The following is a 16,408-nucleotide window of genomic DNA, read 5'->3' as shown; positions in this document are numbered from 1 at the left end:
TAGTTTTCCATAACATTAATGGCCGTTTAGGAATGGCATACAAGTCACAAAAACCACGTAGAAATAGTCCAACACTTAAACTTGAATAAAATTTTCCTAGTAAGAGCCAGTTCACATCACATATAATAGGGTCACCCCTATAATAACAGTAATATCAATCACCACCATTGACTCTCTCAAAAATCAAAAACCAAACTAATCATCATAAGTAGAGTCCATCCAAATATCCAAAATCCACCAAGACATTCCTGTCTATTGTCAATTACTAAAGCCAGACTTTCAAAAAGTTTAAATTAATAATAAAAAAATCCAAACTCAACAACCACGTGTCAACCTCAAACTTAACTACAAGGTAAACTTTCCAACCATAGATGAGTTATAAATTTGCTGTATAGATAGAGACGTTTTTTCTCAGTACTCAATTTTAAATATTTAATTATTTTCAACTCCTTTTGATATAAATATCCGCATATTCGGCCGTTTTCCTCTCATAATGACTTGTTGTTCCATAAAAATTTCATCTTTTTCATCTTGAATCTTTTTAACCGGATTTTAGACGATTTCCCAAAAGATTCAAAGTGATCTTATTTTGAATTTATGTAGATCTTTGTGTTTTTTAATCAAAGATTGTATCTTTAAGTGATTTGAGGTGTTGGGTAATTGACATTAAGAAGAATGGTAGTGAAAATGATGAGATGGAGACCATGGCCACCAATTATGACGAAAAAATATGAGGTGAAACTTGTTGTTAAGAGATTACAAGGTTTGGGAATTGGTTTAAATGAGGAAGGTTCGAGATTGAAGGTGGAAGTTAGGTGGAAAGGTGGGAAGAATGGGTTTAGTTCATTGAGAAGAACAGGGAAGAGAGATTTTACTAAAGAGGAAGAAGTGAATGATGATTGTGGGTTTGTGGAATGGAATGAAGAGTTTCAGAGTTTTGTTACACTTTCTGCTTATAAGGAGAATGCTTTTCATCCTTGGGAAATTTCTCTTTCTGTATTGAATGTGAGTTTTCATTTGTTCTTAGTATATAATTTTTTTTATTTTTTATTTTTTGAAATTGCAGGAAATTATAAAATGTGGTAACATCATAAAAATTGTTTGCTGAATAAATTGTTAATTTTCCTTTGGAAAAGAGAGATGGGTTACAGAGTTTAAATAAAAAACAGTAGTATATTTTATTTTTCATTTGGGGCTGATAATTACTAGGTTACGTATTGAAAGAGGTTGAAGATTATTACTAGGTTACATAATTCAAAATATTAAAAATAAAAAAGGAAAATTCTGAAGTTTCTTCTTCAGGTTCATCTCTTTGGCTGTTACTCAGTTTTGTTAAATTGATTATTGGTCTTGTATTGTTTGTATGTCTAGAGATTGAAAAAACAATTGTTTGTGATGGTAGAAAGTTATGTTTTCGGTCGTGGTTAGTTGCTTTTTGAATTGGTCAACAAACTATTATAAGATATCATCAGACGCATATATTCGCTTTTCAATACTGATTTCTTTGATTGCCAGAAGGATCAACATGTTGAAGTACTTGCTTAATTTCTTATGACACATCATTTGGATTATTATTTGTATCAGCTCGAGTGCCCTTCATTTTGTTTATTGTTGATGTGTAATTCATGGGTTTTGGTTTGAAATATTGCGTTTTATGTTTGTATTAGGTATTAGGTGTTCCTTTCTATTTTAATAATTAAGTTTTATGTCTATATCTCAGGTTAATATCAATTTGGTTCTTATATCATTCTGAGGTTTTCTTCTTTATAAAGTTATTCAGCTTCTCTATCCAATTTTGTTATTATTCAGGTATTGAGCCAGGGACAAAAGATTAAGACACCAATTTTTGGAATAGCATTGTTAAATCTCGCAGAATATGCATCAGAAGCTGGGAAAGATGAATTTGAAGTTAGTGTGCCTCTGACTCTCACGAGTGGTGACGCTGAGCCTCATCCTTCTATATGCGTATGAGATTCCTGATATATTTATTTGAACTTGTATTGTTTTTTGTAATGGTCGTGTTTCTCGAGTTTTCTGTTCTGACATTGTGCTTTATATTTTTTGGCAGTTATTTTTCAGGTTATTGGAATTAAGAACCACACAGGAAAATTCCGAGACAGTGCAGAGAGCAGTATCACCAATTCCATTATCACCACGGTCAGAAGCACTCTCATCAGAGAAAGATGAACTTTCTGCTCTTAAAGCAGGTCTGAGAAAAGTGAACATTCTCAAAAATTATGTATCTACTCGAAGAGCAAAGAAGGCACGTGAGGAAGAGGACAGTGAGGGTAGGTGCTCTGCTAGGAGTGACGACGCAGACGTCACATATCCGTTTGACACAGATTCCCTTGATGATTGTGAGGAAGGGGAGTTGGAGGACAGCAAGGATGAGTCTAATCTTCGGAAGTCATTCAGTTATGGCACTTTGGCCCATGCAAATTTTGCTGGTGGATCATATTACTCTGATATGAGAATTAATGGGGACTCTGAGGATTTGATTTACTACAGCCACCGCAAATCAGATGTTGGCAGTTTACCTGTTGAGGATTCAACATCAGTCCCTGAGCAGTCACTTTTGCAGAGTTCAAAGAGAAGCCTTCTTTCTTGGAGGAAGAGGAAACTAAGCTTCAGATCTCCTAAAGCGAAAGGTGAACCACTGTTAAAGAAAGCATATGCAGAAGAAGGTGGGGATGACATAGATTATGATCGCCGACAGCTCAACTCTTCTGATGAGTCTTTATCCCTTGGGGTAACTATCTACTTTTGTTATTTGAATTTTTTTAATGTACTGTTAAATGTAAAACCTCCTTGAAAGTGAAGATAACAAATTTTATCAAAATTGGAACCGATAGATGTGAAACCAATGTTTTTCAAGTGTTTTATGCAATTTTTGGCTGTGGGCACTGGAGTTTTATGGTTTCACTAGTGAAATTGCCAATGAATCACTCAAGTGTTGAAGTCCGTGTTTAGTTCTGAATGTGAAAATTTTGCAATGTGTTTTTGCAGTGGCATAAAGCTGATGAAGGCTCAACTACAAATCGGTCATCAGTATCTGAATTTGGTGATGACAGTTTTGCAGTTGGCAGTTGGGAACACAAGGAAGTGGTTAGTCGCGACGGGCAGATGAAGCTTTCAACCCAAGTCTTCTATGCGTCCATTGATCAACGAAGCGAGAGGGCTGCTGGTGAGAGTGCATGTACGGCCCTTGTTGCTGTCATTGCCGATTGGTTCCAGGCCAATCAAGATCTAATGCCCATCAGGTGTCAGTTTGACAGTCTTATCAGGGAAGGCTCACTTGAGTGGAGAAATCTGTGTGGTAATGAAATCTACAGGACACGGTTTCCTGACAAACACTTTGACCTTGATACAGTGCTCCAGGCCAAGATCCGGCCACTCACTGTTGCTCCTGAAAAGTCCTTCATTGGGTTCTTCCATCCAGAAGGAATGGAAGAGGGGGGTTTTGATTTTCTTCACGGTGCAATGTCATTTGATGGCATCTGGGACGAGATCAGTCGCACCGGGTCAAACTGTCCCAGCAATGGTAGCCCACAGATATACATTGTCAGCTGGAACGACCATTTTTTCGTCCTGAAGGTTGATCCAGAAGCCTATTATATCATTGACACACTGGGTGAGAGGCTATATGAAGGGTGCGACCAGGCTTACATCCTCAAATTCGATAGGGAGACAACCATCTGTAGACTGCCCAGTGAAACACAATTGTTAGAAGGGAAAACTGCTGCAGATCAGAAGACTGTAGCAGTTGTAGAGGGCAGGAATGGGCAGGTCCAGCAGACCAACAACCTAAAAGAAACGCCAGTAACAATGCAGCTGGTGGCCAAGCCCGAGGAATTGGGAAAAACGGAGGGGGAAGAAGAGGTAGTGTGTAGAGGGAAGGAATCATGCAAGGAGTATATCAAAAAATTTCTGGCTGCTATCCCTATCAGAGAATTGCAGGTTGATATCAAGAAGGGGCTGATGGACTCCACTCCTCTTCATCATCGACTTCAGATCGAATTTCATTACACCGAGTTCTTACAGCCAACTCCTGAACCACAAGCGGTTGAAGCAGCAGGAGCTATAGTAGCAGTGGTACCAGTTGTGGAGGCCTGTTAAACAAGTTATGTAAATTGTAGGAGGTGTCATTGTTGATAGTACTTACTTTATATTTCTTTTCTTAACTGTGTGATAGGTTTTGGCAAAATTGGGTTCAAAGAAGAGCCCACTTGAGTTGAGTGACTTAATTAGGTGTTGTTGGTTCTATGTGCTGGATAGGGAGTAGAACAACTTATCCGTGTGCGATTAGGGTGTTTCTGTGACAGGTCTTATTTTTTATTTCTTTTAACTGTTTTCTTTGTAGGGGATGTCGTGTACATGAGTGTTTACTGGACCTCTAACTTCAATCTCCAACTAATTTTTGATATCTATTGAACTTTTTTTCAATCTGTCTTGTTTAATCTCTTGTTATTTTTATTCTCGGATCTGGGTGCACAGCAATATGTTTTTAGTTCTGTTTGATTAAACATTGTTTCTTTGTAACTTCAGATACATTTTTAACAAGTTCTTCAGTTATTTGTTTATATCGAGAAGATGTCATCCAAAATTCATAGGTTAAAGTCTACTTTGAAAGTGCATTTCTAAGAGCAGTTGCGATGTGCTCTTGGCAACGGAGTGTGGCTCAGTGTGGCAGTCTTAGAGGTGTACTGTTGTGTTCTGAGTTATGGTTGATGATAGTTTAAAAACACTAGTTACAACCTACAACGCGTTGATGGTCAATTCCATGAATCTCATTCTGCAGCCACTTACTTAGACTGCACTGTATTTATATATGAATCTTTCTACTTCTATATACCTCTCGTTTCTGTATGTAAGATTCTTAACCCCTTGCACTCTGTACTCTCGGGTATGCTGTATGTATAGTCGTCTTCCCTCACTTTGCATGCGCACCCTTTACCAAGTAGGGACTTGCTCCGTTTCAAATTTCATCTTTCCTTTAGGCTTTTTTAAGTACTGCCTTCTAGTTGTTCCACTGCTTTTCTCAACTTTCTCTAGTAAGAGTTTTTCACGCAATAATTTTCAATGAGTTCAATAACTACTGGTTTCATCATTAGTCTTCCATCTTCATTGTACTCTGAAGAAGTTTTGTTGGCAAGCATTCTGATATGAATTGCACTTTGTGGTCAGAACTCAGAACAACACAGTAATGGCAATGGACCCACAAGTTATCAAAACCAGAATATGCTTTTAAAGCATAATGATAGACCATAATGATATGAAATGTTGCATTTTTCTAGTCATCAATTCCAATGGACCTACATTTCTGTAGTCACAGAACATGTTAGAGATCTAGGTGCCTCAGAAAATATGCATTTCCAATACCAGGCTGTAGTTCTTTCCTAGAAAAGGGCAAGATTCTTTGCTTTTGATGATAGCAAATCAGCACTTGTTTTTGTCAGGAAAGAGGATTGTGGGCTTGTGGGAGTTGTGGCAAAGCATAACGACTTTTCTTATTCTTGTGACCAAATCTATAAGCAACAAGCTGCTTCTTGCCTCTTCAAAGTTTAAACTATAACATTGAAGGAAACTGTGCAACGTAACCAAGAAATTCTATGCCTTGAACAATGAACATGCAGTCCAAGTGGAATAACAAACCTAACATGTCTGCCTATCGGTCTATCCATGCTAACATTGGAAGATCAGAATATTCTTTGGAATTCATATTACGTAATTGCCCGAGCCATGTGCTATGGAGTACGCATCCAAGCAGGTATATCCATCTCTATGCTTTTCCTAATCATAGTATATATATATATAAACATCAATCTAAAGGGACTAAAAAGATGTAGTTTGGCATTGTGGTAACCTTAACATAAGTCGCTTTAATCAGCTCTTGGCATTATCACTTTATCAGAAAAACTGAAAAGCATGGTTAGAAAACGAAAAAGGGTCCATCAAACCGGGACGAAAATATGATGAAGTTTTAATGTTTTATGATTCGTCGGCGTTAATCTGGTTTATAGCATTTTTCACATGGAAGGAAATATCGGCATGCAGCTAAAAAAGTCAATGAAACGTCTTTTTCATCAAATGAATCAATCAGTGTTAAAAATTATTTGATGATTATTTTTAGATTTAGTAGAAAAGTAGCGTCTCGCCGATTTTTTGGTTTTAAGTCAATGTAATCGCATAATCATATATTCAAAACAACCAATTGGAGAAAGGGATTAATTATAATCGCCAAAATTACCCATTCAGGTCACAATCAGCATTGATTTACCTATAATGTTACCGTTTATTGTTTGGTTGTTAAGCCAACTGTATCTGGTGATTGCATTTGCATGAGGCACAAGATGAGATTGCAAGCAATATAAAAACGTCCCATAATACACCAGGGTACAATTATTAAAGAATACATGCTTAAGATGTGCCATTGAAATGTTCTGTTAAGTTTCTCTACAGGTAAGCCATGTGAAAGGCTGTTCCTCTCACCTTTAACTCTCAAACAAGATAAACCTTTGGCACAACCGCATAACGACAATAGAAAAGATGATTTCAAATCACGCCAAAAGAATTGTTTATCGGCATTTATATATGTACCTACAATTTTGATTTCTTTGGGGGCGAAGACTAAAATGGAACTGGCCAAACAAACAACCATAACAAAGTGAGCAGCAAGGGCCCCTTGGAATAATTATTGTGGGCTATCGTCCAAAGAAGCAGTCAATATGCCTGCAAGTGAAATTATTTCTCCCAGTCTTACACAACCTTCATCGTACTTCCAAGGGCAAATGAAATTCCACAAACATCTACCAAGGTTATGGTACTATCCCACTATCAACTGATATGGTTGGGAAAGTGGGAAACGATTGGATGTTTCGACCCCGGGTACATGTGAACTCGCCTGGGGACTGGGATAGACATTCTTTTTGAAGAGGAAGAAGTGAAAAAGACAAGTAAATTATCATACTTTAGATATCAATATATTCATGCATGATGCATCAATGGGTAAAAAAGGCTGTTCTGAGTATTTGATGAAACACGGAGATGATCTAAGCATCCAACATGAGGAGCTCAAAATTATTATTCGCGCTAATCAGTCACCCGAAGGGACTCCTACAAGTAATTACATCAGTCAGCTGGTTTTATCCTACTCAATAAGAACTTCGTAAAAATTGTTGTGTCTACAACGCATTAGTCACCCCCTGATGAACAAAGCTGAGAGACAAGATCAACTACTCCCAGCATAGATGCATCATTCTGCAGAAAAAGAGTTTATAGCAGTTGATAAATGATTAGAAAATAAATGGTAACAGGATATATTCCTTTGAACAGCCAAACCATGTTGTAAAATATGAAGACACTAACTAAAACAAGGGATAGTCGGACACAGCTGTTAGGCAGTGACTGAGGCCTAGCTATTCCAACATTGAAAGAGAAAAGAGGATATAAACCACCTTTTCTAGGAAATTGGAACATTTACAGTTTCTGTAGTACCTAAGTGAACAACAAAGGGTCGCACTATCTAACCAGCCATTCAGAGGGCCCATGCCATCTCTCCGTGGTCAAACAAATCACAATGACTGAAATCATGTGTAACAATTCTGGATCAGTTGGTATATGTTGCTCAAGACATTATAGTTCTCATCAGTTATCATCCATTCCCCTGCATGCTGTCTCCCTGACAAGTCATGTAATGAAGACGGCTATTGCCATTCTCCATGAGGGTATGCATGTAAACATAATCCATTGCTATCTACGCCTTTTTCAAGAACTAGGTCAGGTATAAAAAAAAAAACAAAAGGATACAAGAAACAAGAAACAAGAAAAGAGAAAAGAGGATACTGGATAAAGAATTTCCAGCAATCAACTCACCAGGTATACAATATCGAAAGATTTCTGGTAGCCAGAAATAGACTTCTCAATGTTGTCGTTCCTGCAAATTCACTTCAAAAATCAAATAACTGAAAAATAGGTAGAAGAAAACATGCAAAATTCTAACCCAACAGTCCAACACTACCATGTTCAAAAATTATGACTCAATTCTCAACCATAACAAAGAGACACAAAACTGTCTAAAAGTTCCAATATAAAGACATATAACAAGTATCTCTCCAGCACATCAACTTACACAGTTACACATCTTGAAATTAAGCTTGTTATAGAGTTTAAAACTTGGGTTGCTTTGAGGTTCAGGTTTTAACTCCTAGAGTCGAGCCCGAAAACAGACAGATTTTAAAGAGGCAGCTGAGTAGAAAATTTTAGCACATCTCCCCTTCTCATTTTCATTACTGTTTTTTTAAGCAGAAGTGATCAAGTCATATCTGAAAAGGTAATGCGAACAGACTGAGCTAAAGTCTCATATCCATGTTTAAAAGTCCATGCTCTTCCCAGAACATTCTTTGTTCTGAATGGTAAGGTAGCCATTCTGAATTGATGTAGAGCTATCCATTTTCTTTTCAATCCGGAAATTGCAAATAAGTGTGGTTCAAACAAGACTAGCGCTCCGGAAGGTGAACGTATCCTATTTTTCAGACTCTACACAACCTCTGCTTCAATATAAACCTGATGCATCTCTTCAAACACTACTTATACCTTAAAGACCACGGTTCACAAATTCGACTAAACAAAAATTGGTAATGATAAGAAGCTATTTTAACTTACAGGAATCCCACGGCAATTCGGTTCTCATAGTTCAGACCATCGGACATGCCTAGATCTCCAATATGATCACCAAGAAGTAACACATTGGTTCTCTGCTCAACTGAGGCAGTATCATCAGTCGGTCCATCTATACCACCTGATTGGTCATGAATAGGTGCAGCCATATCTAGCGCATGCTCATTCTTGTTCAGGACATGAATAGTCTTCCCTGTCATCAACAGAACATACAAATAAAGAACCACCACAAAGCCCAAAAGTAGAATTACAGGCAATACGATGGAAATGAAAATATCCATTTTCATTGGGAAAACAATGATGCTTGCAAAGAGTCCAATAGATAAGAACTTAGTCAAATTACCATTGGTGTATATACCAACTATTCTCATTGGTTAGTTCAACTGATTGTGCTATCCCGGCACGTCTGAAAAGGCAACTGTCACTATACTGTTTGGTTGCAATTGCTTGATTATCTGTCATGGCGCTTATATGGCATTAAATGCAAATAGTATTTTATTTTTGAGTTGAGTCTCTCCCTTCACCCTTGTAATTTATTTTCCTTGAATGTTTCCACATCAAAATGTATATGTAAGTCCAACAGTACTAGCTGATATTTACATTCTAGATGTAATATGTGCATTGAAGTATAATTGGGTGATATTTTCGCTCCAGAAATGAATCTATCTGAACCTTACTGAAGCAAGTTGTAGCTGTGCTTAAACATGTTCTAGGAAGGAGAACTTGAAGTGGGGAGTATTGGGGAAAAAACCCAACCATATTGGAAGGCGGTGGAGAGTTAGGAAAGAAAACCAACCGTCTATTTCTTAAAATTCTGGCGTTTCAATAAACATCCGACATTAACAAAATCCAAGAATCTCCTGCTGTTGGAAACTTGAAAAAAAAATGTTCTGGTTTTGAAGGAAATTCTCTAAACACGACTTTAGCTATCTTTCCACAAACTATGGATTTTGGTTGTAGGATCAGGATAACCATCACTGACCTGGAGATGGACAACTTTCCGAGAGACAAGAAAATAGTCATAGGAAGTGAAGGATTTTTAAAAAAAAAACTGAGGTCAGAAAGAAACTTTTCTCTCTTGAGACTTTTAAGGGGGTAAATAGGCATACTACAAAATACCATTTCTTTCATAATAAAAATTGTACAGATACTTGTCAAGTAACAAAGTGCAGTTGTCAAGATACTGTTGTGTTATAAAGACCTCTTTATAAGCTCATTTGCAAATCTCATGTGAATATGTGATTAATCAAATACCTTTAAAAGAAACAAGGTGGCCATCATTGTCAAATACCATGCGGTTTGACACAATTCTGACATTCTTGAAAGACCTGTGAAGTTTCTGCTTCAGGACCTGGTAAAAAATAGAAGAGAAACTATAACAATACATAATCGGGATAATTTGGAAAGATAGGGGCATATCAGTGTCTGGGATCTCCATGCCCAAAAGGACAACCACTATTAACAGTATTAAGAAACCTCTGAAACTAACCTCTTCAATAATGTCAGCAAGCCCTGCAGAAAATATAAGAACAGGCACGTCTCTTTCCTGCCAATCAAAGATGTCAAAGAGTAAATATTGGGAATACATTGATCGAACAACTGATTCTTTACTGACATGTGAAATTTTGGGACAAACATTCATTGAAAAAAATGAAAAGATGATATAGAATATAACATGTTACCTAAATTTCAGAGATATGATTACATAAAGTTTTTACTTTTTAGCTATCTTCAAGTTTTGGATATTAGGTTAAACAATAGCTTGGAAATGTAAATAAAAACATATAGTGTCAACAAAGAATTTAAGATTTTATTCTAGTTAATAAATTGAAGCCAAGGACTAGGAGATGTGCCTACATGTTTACAACATCGGCGCTTCCATACAACTCTATTGTAAGACAAGTCCGGCAAGACTCGACTTTGAATTCTTTTCATCAATATAATATAGTAACATATGAAAGTTAGAGAAAACATTCCTATTTCATAGATAAGAATTTACTGGCATTAGACAATTGATAACAAACCATGCTTATTTACTTTTTATAATTAATCAAACAAACCAAAAACTTTGCATTTGAAAACCGTGAATCCTTACCTAGAAACATACACTCTGTATTTGGGTTATTCTTATGAATAATAATGAGTCTAGCTCTGACCGTCTCATTCCCACTTAGCACTAATGAGGCCTTCAACTAGTAAGACACATCTAAACTATGGCTATGTATGGCACTGCAATATGCCATATCTTCATTACTGGCTTAGTAGCTTACATTTGCGTCAATTTGTTGTCTTACAAATAAATAAGCAAAAGCACATAAATAAACCTTCTCGCCATCAAATTTTCAAGAAATTCAGATTTAAGCATATCCAAATTAAATGATAATATGCTCATGGAATAACAAAAAAATCAATGAGGGTCTGTCCAAGTCAATAGAACTCATAAATTGGAAGACCACTACCAATAGTTTTATTGTTTATCGTTTATAGTCTGCTACTCTGTTTAGAGGTAAAAACCTAAAAGTTCCAAGCAAATGCTCATTGCTCAAACAAAGGATAGGAAAAAAAAAAAAAAAGGTTGAGAATTTCTACCTCCAAATATTCAAAAAGCTCAACTACGCCCTCCCTAAAAGCAATTGTTGCATTTGACACAGATTCCTTTATTGCACTGTAGATAAGCCCTCCTTCGATAAGAAGACCATGTGACTTCTCCCACCTGCAATGGTTAAACTAGCGCTCATTTTCTCAGACTATATAAAGCTGAAAAAGACAAACATCACATTCCCATAAGTGTCATTTACATGAAGAAATTTTGCATGTCCAGTGTTTTCACCTCACTAAGAAATGCTACTAAATAGTCGTGCTTAAGCAAAGGCAATCTACTGTATGAAGTCATGATAAAAGAAATGATAAGGAACAAGAATACAATCATACCACTCCTCCATGAGCTTCGTCTTCTCTTCAATCGAAATTGTGGGAGAAAATTCCAATGGGTGATAGTATTCATGCAGCTTGTGTCTCTTGACATCGAACTCGGGATTCCCTTGCTGCAATAGGCCATGACTACCTAAGCATGTTATTAGAGAACACTGAAACCAAATAACAAAGAAAGAAAAAAGATCATTAACAGCCAGCTAAGCTAAGCAGCTACTTACTCTGTCCTCGCCGCCCATTGATCCAGTACCTCGTTAATGTAGCATCAAAATCTGCAATCACCTGATACATACATATTGACTAATTCTCCGGGGCATTATTATTATGTAGTGTAATACAAGTAAATACAATGGCGAAGGAGACCTGGAGTTTTGCGGGGCCAGCATTGCGTATAGAAGATATCTTCTTGTCAAGCAATTCTTGATCATCAACCACAAATGAGTCAGCTTTCTCCATTTCAACACGGCTACTTGTGTAGCTGCTATTCTTATTACAACACCAAACCCTGTAAGCAATTGTTCAAATATGTAAAATGAATGTGAACGTATGTACGTGTGTGTGTGTGTGTGGAGAAGGTAAGGGAAGAATTGGAGTAACTTACGTGCGGTTGATTCGAGATGGTAATGAGGTATGGAGTAGTGAATGGGAAGTCATTTATTAGAGACTCAGGTTTTGAGGATGGGCTTTTATTGGTATATATATATATATATATTTTAGGATGCTCCCTAATCTCATATCACAGGCTCAGGATCAGCTTTTCTTATTAAGTTTTTTCTTAAGTTCTTTCCTAACTATCAATGTTGTCTTCAAGTTCAAAACCATTTGGGGATAACAAAAACTTTCATAAACACGTTTTGAAGTGTGTTAGTTTCATCAAGAAAAATAGAAATGTCCTTGCTAAGTATGAGCGTAACGTTCAAAGATAAATATGACCGCTTGTATCAATGTTGTTACTGCTGCTTTGTTTGAGTTATAAATATGATGACATTAATGTTCCAAGTAGATTTTGTTAGTCATTTGTATATGTATCACAATCTACTTTCGTTCCTTTTGAACTTCATTACAGGTTTCATGATGCACATAGATTGTTCGTCTAACACATTTTAGAACAATCTAGATTGCTCATATTAAAATGATTGTTAATCTACTATCACCATTGCTTCATCTTTCTCCCCAAATAACTACTAGTGTAACTAATAACTATGTATGCCACCAACTCACATAGGCAGTACGAAGAAAGTTTGTGGTGCACGACAGACAGAATTATTGAATTGATAACAAGGTTCTTCAACATTAGTCTGCCGAAATCTCGGTTCCAACTTTCATTTGCAAAGTAGAAGGATTTGATTAATGCATATGATTTCTTTAAACAAAACAGAAGTATATTTTTTGTTTTAGTTACAAAACGACTTAAGAAAGGAAGGTGCCCGTGTTGACACAATGGAGTGGCGTACAGCAGGACTTTTGATTAATAGAGGGATGCTAAAACCAGGAAAATCATTGAGGACGCCATTGCTAAGTCTTGGTTCGAACCATAAAGGAGTTTGGTTCCGTGGTGCATCACCCTTTTAACATAGGACCGATCTCCCGGCTGAAGGTGGAGAGTCAGAAGCAGCACGAGAACCAGGAGTGACAGTCCTATATTTTGGGGTGCTAATACCGCAGTCCTGATAAATAATCTCGAGCAGATGGTGAGATGACTTTTGAAAGTACTTGGAGAGACAGCTGATCGAGCCCTAGTTTAATAGACCAAACTTTTGAAGGAAGTAGAGCTATAGGTGCACCAAACACACTTAACAGACTTAACCAAGATTACCACAAAAAGGACTTCCTATAGAGAATCTGACAAGCCGCAATAAGCGATATTATAAAAGTAATAGGCTTTCTCAAGAGGCCAAAATAAATCACGGATAAATGGACTCGAGTTTATATACAAAAGTTTTATTTGAATTGAAGGAGATCACAAGTAACAAGCCATGATTAACGATCCTTCTTTTATTGGAATAGAGGCCTCAACACTTATGAAATCCTGGTTGATATTTGTAGTGCATCAAATACCAACACAACTGTCAGCCTGATTAAACATTAAAGAATCACGGAGAAATTCCGAATATAAGCAGGAAGGGAAACAAAATGGAAGATCAATAAAAAACATCATTTTGAGCAAATTATAATTAGCTCACAAAGAAGGGGTTGGCACAGTTCCAATCTGTCTTGAAGTAATCAAATCAAAATTATCATAAAGAAAGGAAAAAGAAGGTAAATGAGACCCACATCTATGTCCTTACGGAGCTCTGTCAAAAGGCTTTGTGTCGTTGTAACAAACATCCCAAACAGCATCCATAGCATCCTTTGCGGCCGCTTCGGAGCAATTTGGATTACCTTTGAGTGACTCCAAAACTCTTCTTCTGACACATTCCTATAACATCAACAAACGAAAAAACACAACTTAGTAAACCTGTAATAAATCCTCTTTGAGAGTTACATTCTTGATTTCCAAAGCACAGGATTACACTTTCAAAAAGTTTAAAATGAATTAGCCACATAGAAGATGAAGATTCAGAACACCCAGCAGTCTGAGACAGAGTTCAGAACATTTTTTTTAAGAATTAAGTTGGGGTTAGGCAGACCCCTAGGCCCTACCTGTTTATTAATCAAAACTCAAAAGAGTCTTCCATAATTGGTAAACCATCATAGATTTTGTCCTCCTACACAAAATCAACAAATCCTTACCAGGAGGAGGTACAGAGCATAATAAACTCTCAATGTGAACACATAACCAACCTAACTAATACCACGTACCAGTTGATCACAAGTGTATTGCAAAACCTCTCTTATGTTGCAGAAAAAAGACGAACAATTTACATCATAATGAGTTCATACGACAACCAGATTCATACATATATTCTAATAAATAGATAAACTTGGTTATGTTGAGTCCAAGCCGGATATAGTATCAGTGAAGACACTGAGAAGAGTTTTTCAAATTTATTCATCATGAGAATATTCAAAAATTTACAATTTAATTTTATCTATTGAGCCTCGTGTATTACAGATAAAATAATCAGTGCCTCCTCTCAGTCCACACTGGTTTAACCAGCAAAATACATATTCACTATTTCCTTTTCTCAAGATCAAACTCAGAAGCCAGAACAACCAATTGCATATTGTTACATTTAGCTTCTTGGAGCAAGAAAATACAAAATTGGAATTAAAGGCAGGAACTTTGTATTACAGCTCAGACTGCCAAACTCCACTAGCTGTTCAAAAGGTAAGGGTATCGTGTTTACAATTCAATACTATCTGGTTTCTAGTTTTCCAATTAGGTTGCAAGCACCATGTTCACTTCTTGGCAGAAGGAGGGGAGGGGGGTAGATCTAAGGCATGGCTCACAGGCTACAGCCCCCACTAACCTTCTACAAAAACAAAGAAAAATATTACTATATTTACTATTATGTACTATGGAAAGGCAGGTATTCATCCATATTAAGCTGTGAGCCTATACAAACCCAAATAAAACGTCCTTGATCTAGTCATCTAGGCCCACACTATATATATACCCACCTTCAGAAAGAATTTGTATAGTTCAACTTCATAGCCCCATCGCACCCCCCACAAATAAAGTCCTGGTTCTGCCCCTGCTTCTTGGTGCCCACATCCACTCCATTAAATAGTTTCCACATTCATATACAGAAGCGAACAGACATCAAAGGTCAAGTGCCCGTACACGCACCAAGACGTTTGCTGTCAAAATTGCTCAGAGGAAACCTCAAATGACAATTAGTGCATTTGCGAACACTGACTTACAGTAGACTACTTTCCATGACAAGCATTATGAAAGACTATTTTTTGTTTACTTGAGTTTCAGAATAACCAGAACTCACTTGTTCCTGACCCCGCAATTTCATGAATCCACGCAACAATTCACGTTTGTAATGGCAATCACCACTTAGATGCCCAGCACGAATCTGAACAGGGATAAAAAATAGTAATTACAGAAACTCCTTTCCAACAATTGGTACCTAAAGATAGACGAAAGGGGAAGGGATTACCTCACTGCACGCATGATGAGCGCAATTTGTCCAGTCCAAATTTGTAGCCCGGCAATCATCATAAGCATGAATCAATTCGTGTATAACAACTTGGTTCACCTCATCTTGGATGTTCACGTGGTTACTACATACTATTATCTGGCACAGACAACCAGAGATGGGTGTTACTACATGATCAAATATCAGAAATTTCCAGGTACTTTTCCGCAGTTAAGTTCCACAAATGATACTAAAATCTCTTCTTGTATTTTATTTTTCTTCCGTATAAATGATGGACTAATAAACTAGCCAAATAAACTTAATAAGAAGACAAGAGTGATTACCCCTTTGCCAGGAACATAACCACCAGCAACTTCTTTCTCACAATTAACAGCCTTGATGAAGTTGTTCCCCACATAGCACCCAGACTTGTAGAGATGTTCTCTCAAAAACTTCACCATTGGAACTGTAAAAATAAAGAAGAAAATTAGTAAAAAAAATAGTAAAGACAGAAACACAATAAGAGGAAGTTACTTCTAAAACTTCTTTGAATCATTTCTTGGCACTGCTCTACTGTTTTCCCGCGATTAGTTCCTGACGTGGCTTCCTCTGCCATTATCACTCTCTTCACTAGACGCAGAAAAATTAGTAATTCAACATCTACTAAACTGCATTGAAATCTGTCAGAAAGATGGATTATTTGGTACGGGAATTTTTTTGAGAAAGGGGAAATAGGTGTTTAGTAATTGACCCGGACACTTTTTATGTGT

The 16,408-nt window shown here is 36.9% G+C and overlaps 3 protein-coding genes across 7 annotated transcripts; 1 reads left to right on the top strand and 2 right to left on the bottom strand.

The window, feature by feature from the left end:
- Positions 1-490: 490 nt before the first annotated feature.
- On the top strand, positions 491-4,445 carry LOC147485867 (structural maintenance of chromosomes flexible hinge domain protein). Its single transcript, XM_086569981.1, has 4 exons — positions 491-1,005; positions 1,810-1,965; positions 2,069-2,749; positions 3,007-4,445. Exons 1-4 carry the CDS (start codon positions 676-678, stop codon positions 4,114-4,116), a joined length of 2,277 nt encoding a protein of 758 aa, XP_086426107.1. The 5' UTR covers positions 491-675; the 3' UTR covers positions 4,117-4,445.
- Positions 4,446-6,941: 2,496 nt separating this feature from the next.
- LOC147485866 (5'-nucleotidase / magnesium ion binding protein) lies at positions 6,942-12,550 on the bottom strand. 3 transcript variants are annotated; one of them, XM_086570113.1, is made up of 10 exons: positions 12,209-12,550; positions 11,971-12,112; positions 11,829-11,889; positions 11,608-11,740; positions 11,266-11,389; positions 10,166-10,222; positions 9,931-10,027; positions 8,662-8,869; positions 7,873-7,933; positions 6,942-7,257 (listed from the first exon to the last, which is right to left on the bottom strand). In XM_086570113.1, the coding sequence occupies exons 1-10, from the start codon at positions 12,259-12,261 to the stop codon at positions 7,192-7,194; spliced, it is 1,002 nt and encodes a 333-aa protein (XP_086426239.1). In that variant the 5' UTR covers positions 12,262-12,550; the 3' UTR covers positions 6,942-7,191. The 3 variants fall into 3 exon arrangements, with proteins under 3 accessions (XP_086426239.1, XP_086426241.1, XP_086426240.1); XM_086570115.1 differs by having other exon boundaries at positions 11,971-12,085; positions 12,209-12,350; XM_086570114.1 differs by having other exon boundaries at positions 11,971-12,088; positions 12,209-12,344.
- A 1,034-nt stretch (positions 12,551-13,584) lies between these two features.
- Positions 13,585-16,408, bottom strand: LOC147485865 (mitochondrial inner membrane protease ATP23-like). 3 transcript variants are annotated; one of them, XM_086570117.1, is made up of 6 exons: positions 16,173-16,385; positions 15,983-16,104; positions 15,660-15,797; positions 15,492-15,575; positions 15,172-15,245; positions 13,585-14,026 (listed from the first exon to the last, which is right to left on the bottom strand). In XM_086570117.1, the coding sequence occupies exons 1-5, from the start codon at positions 16,252-16,254 to the stop codon at positions 15,174-15,176; spliced, it is 498 nt and encodes a 165-aa protein (XP_086426243.1). In that variant the 5' UTR covers positions 16,255-16,385; the 3' UTR covers positions 13,585-14,026; positions 15,172-15,173. The 3 variants fall into 3 exon arrangements, 2 of the variants coding, with proteins under 2 accessions (XP_086426243.1, XP_086426242.1); XR_015200826.1 differs by having other exon boundaries at positions 13,732-14,026; positions 15,172-15,351; XM_086570116.1 differs by lacking the exon at positions 15,172-15,245 and having other exon boundaries at positions 16,173-16,408.

This window comes from Coptis chinensis, chromosome 7, assembly GCF_015680905.1.
Source record: "Coptis chinensis isolate HL-2020 chromosome 7, ASM1568090v1, whole genome shotgun sequence".
NCBI lineage: Eukaryota > Viridiplantae > Streptophyta > Magnoliopsida > Ranunculales > Ranunculaceae > Coptis > Coptis chinensis.
This window is presented reverse-complemented; position numbering and strand designations above follow the sequence as displayed.

What these genes read in the sequence shown, in the direction of transcription:
- LOC147485867 (XM_086569981.1), top strand. Translation starts at nt 676, where the DNA reads ATGGTAGTGAAAATGATGAGATGGAGACCATGGCCACCAATTATGACG. An exon ending in AGCCTCATCCTTCTATATGC is followed by an intron (nt 1,966 to 2,068) that starts GTATGAGATTCC and finishes ATTTTTTGGCAG; the next exon opens with TTATTTTTCAGGTTATTGGA. An exon ending in ATGAGTCTTTATCCCTTGGG is followed by an intron (nt 2,750 to 3,006) that starts GTAACTATCTAC and finishes GTGTTTTTGCAG; the next exon opens with TGGCATAAAGCTGATGAAGG.
- LOC147485866 (XM_086570113.1), bottom strand. Translation starts at nt 12,261, where the DNA reads ATGACTTCCCATTCACTACTCCATACCTCATTACCATCTCGAATCAAC. An exon ending in AGCTTTTTGAATATTTGGAG is followed by an intron (nt 10,223 to 11,265) that starts GTAGAAATTCTC and finishes TTTGATTGGCAG; the next exon opens with GAAAGAGACGTGCCTGTTCT. An exon ending in TTGCTGACATTATTGAAGAG is followed by an intron (nt 10,028 to 10,165) that starts GTTAGTTTCAGA and finishes ATTTTTTACCAG; the next exon opens with GTCCTGAAGCAGAAACTTCA.
- LOC147485865 (XM_086570116.1), bottom strand. Translation starts at nt 16,254, where the DNA reads ATGGCAGAGGAAGCCACGTCAGGAACTAATCGCGGGAAAACAGTAGAG. An exon ending in CTCATCATGCGTGCAGTGAG is followed by an intron (nt 15,576 to 15,659) that starts GTAATCCCTTCC and finishes ATCCCTGTTCAG; the next exon opens with ATTCGTGCTGGGCATCTAAG. An exon ending in AATTGCGGGGTCAGGAACAA is followed by an intron (nt 14,027 to 15,491) that starts GTGAGTTCTGGT and finishes TTGATGTTATAG; the next exon opens with GAATGTGTCAGAAGAAGAGT.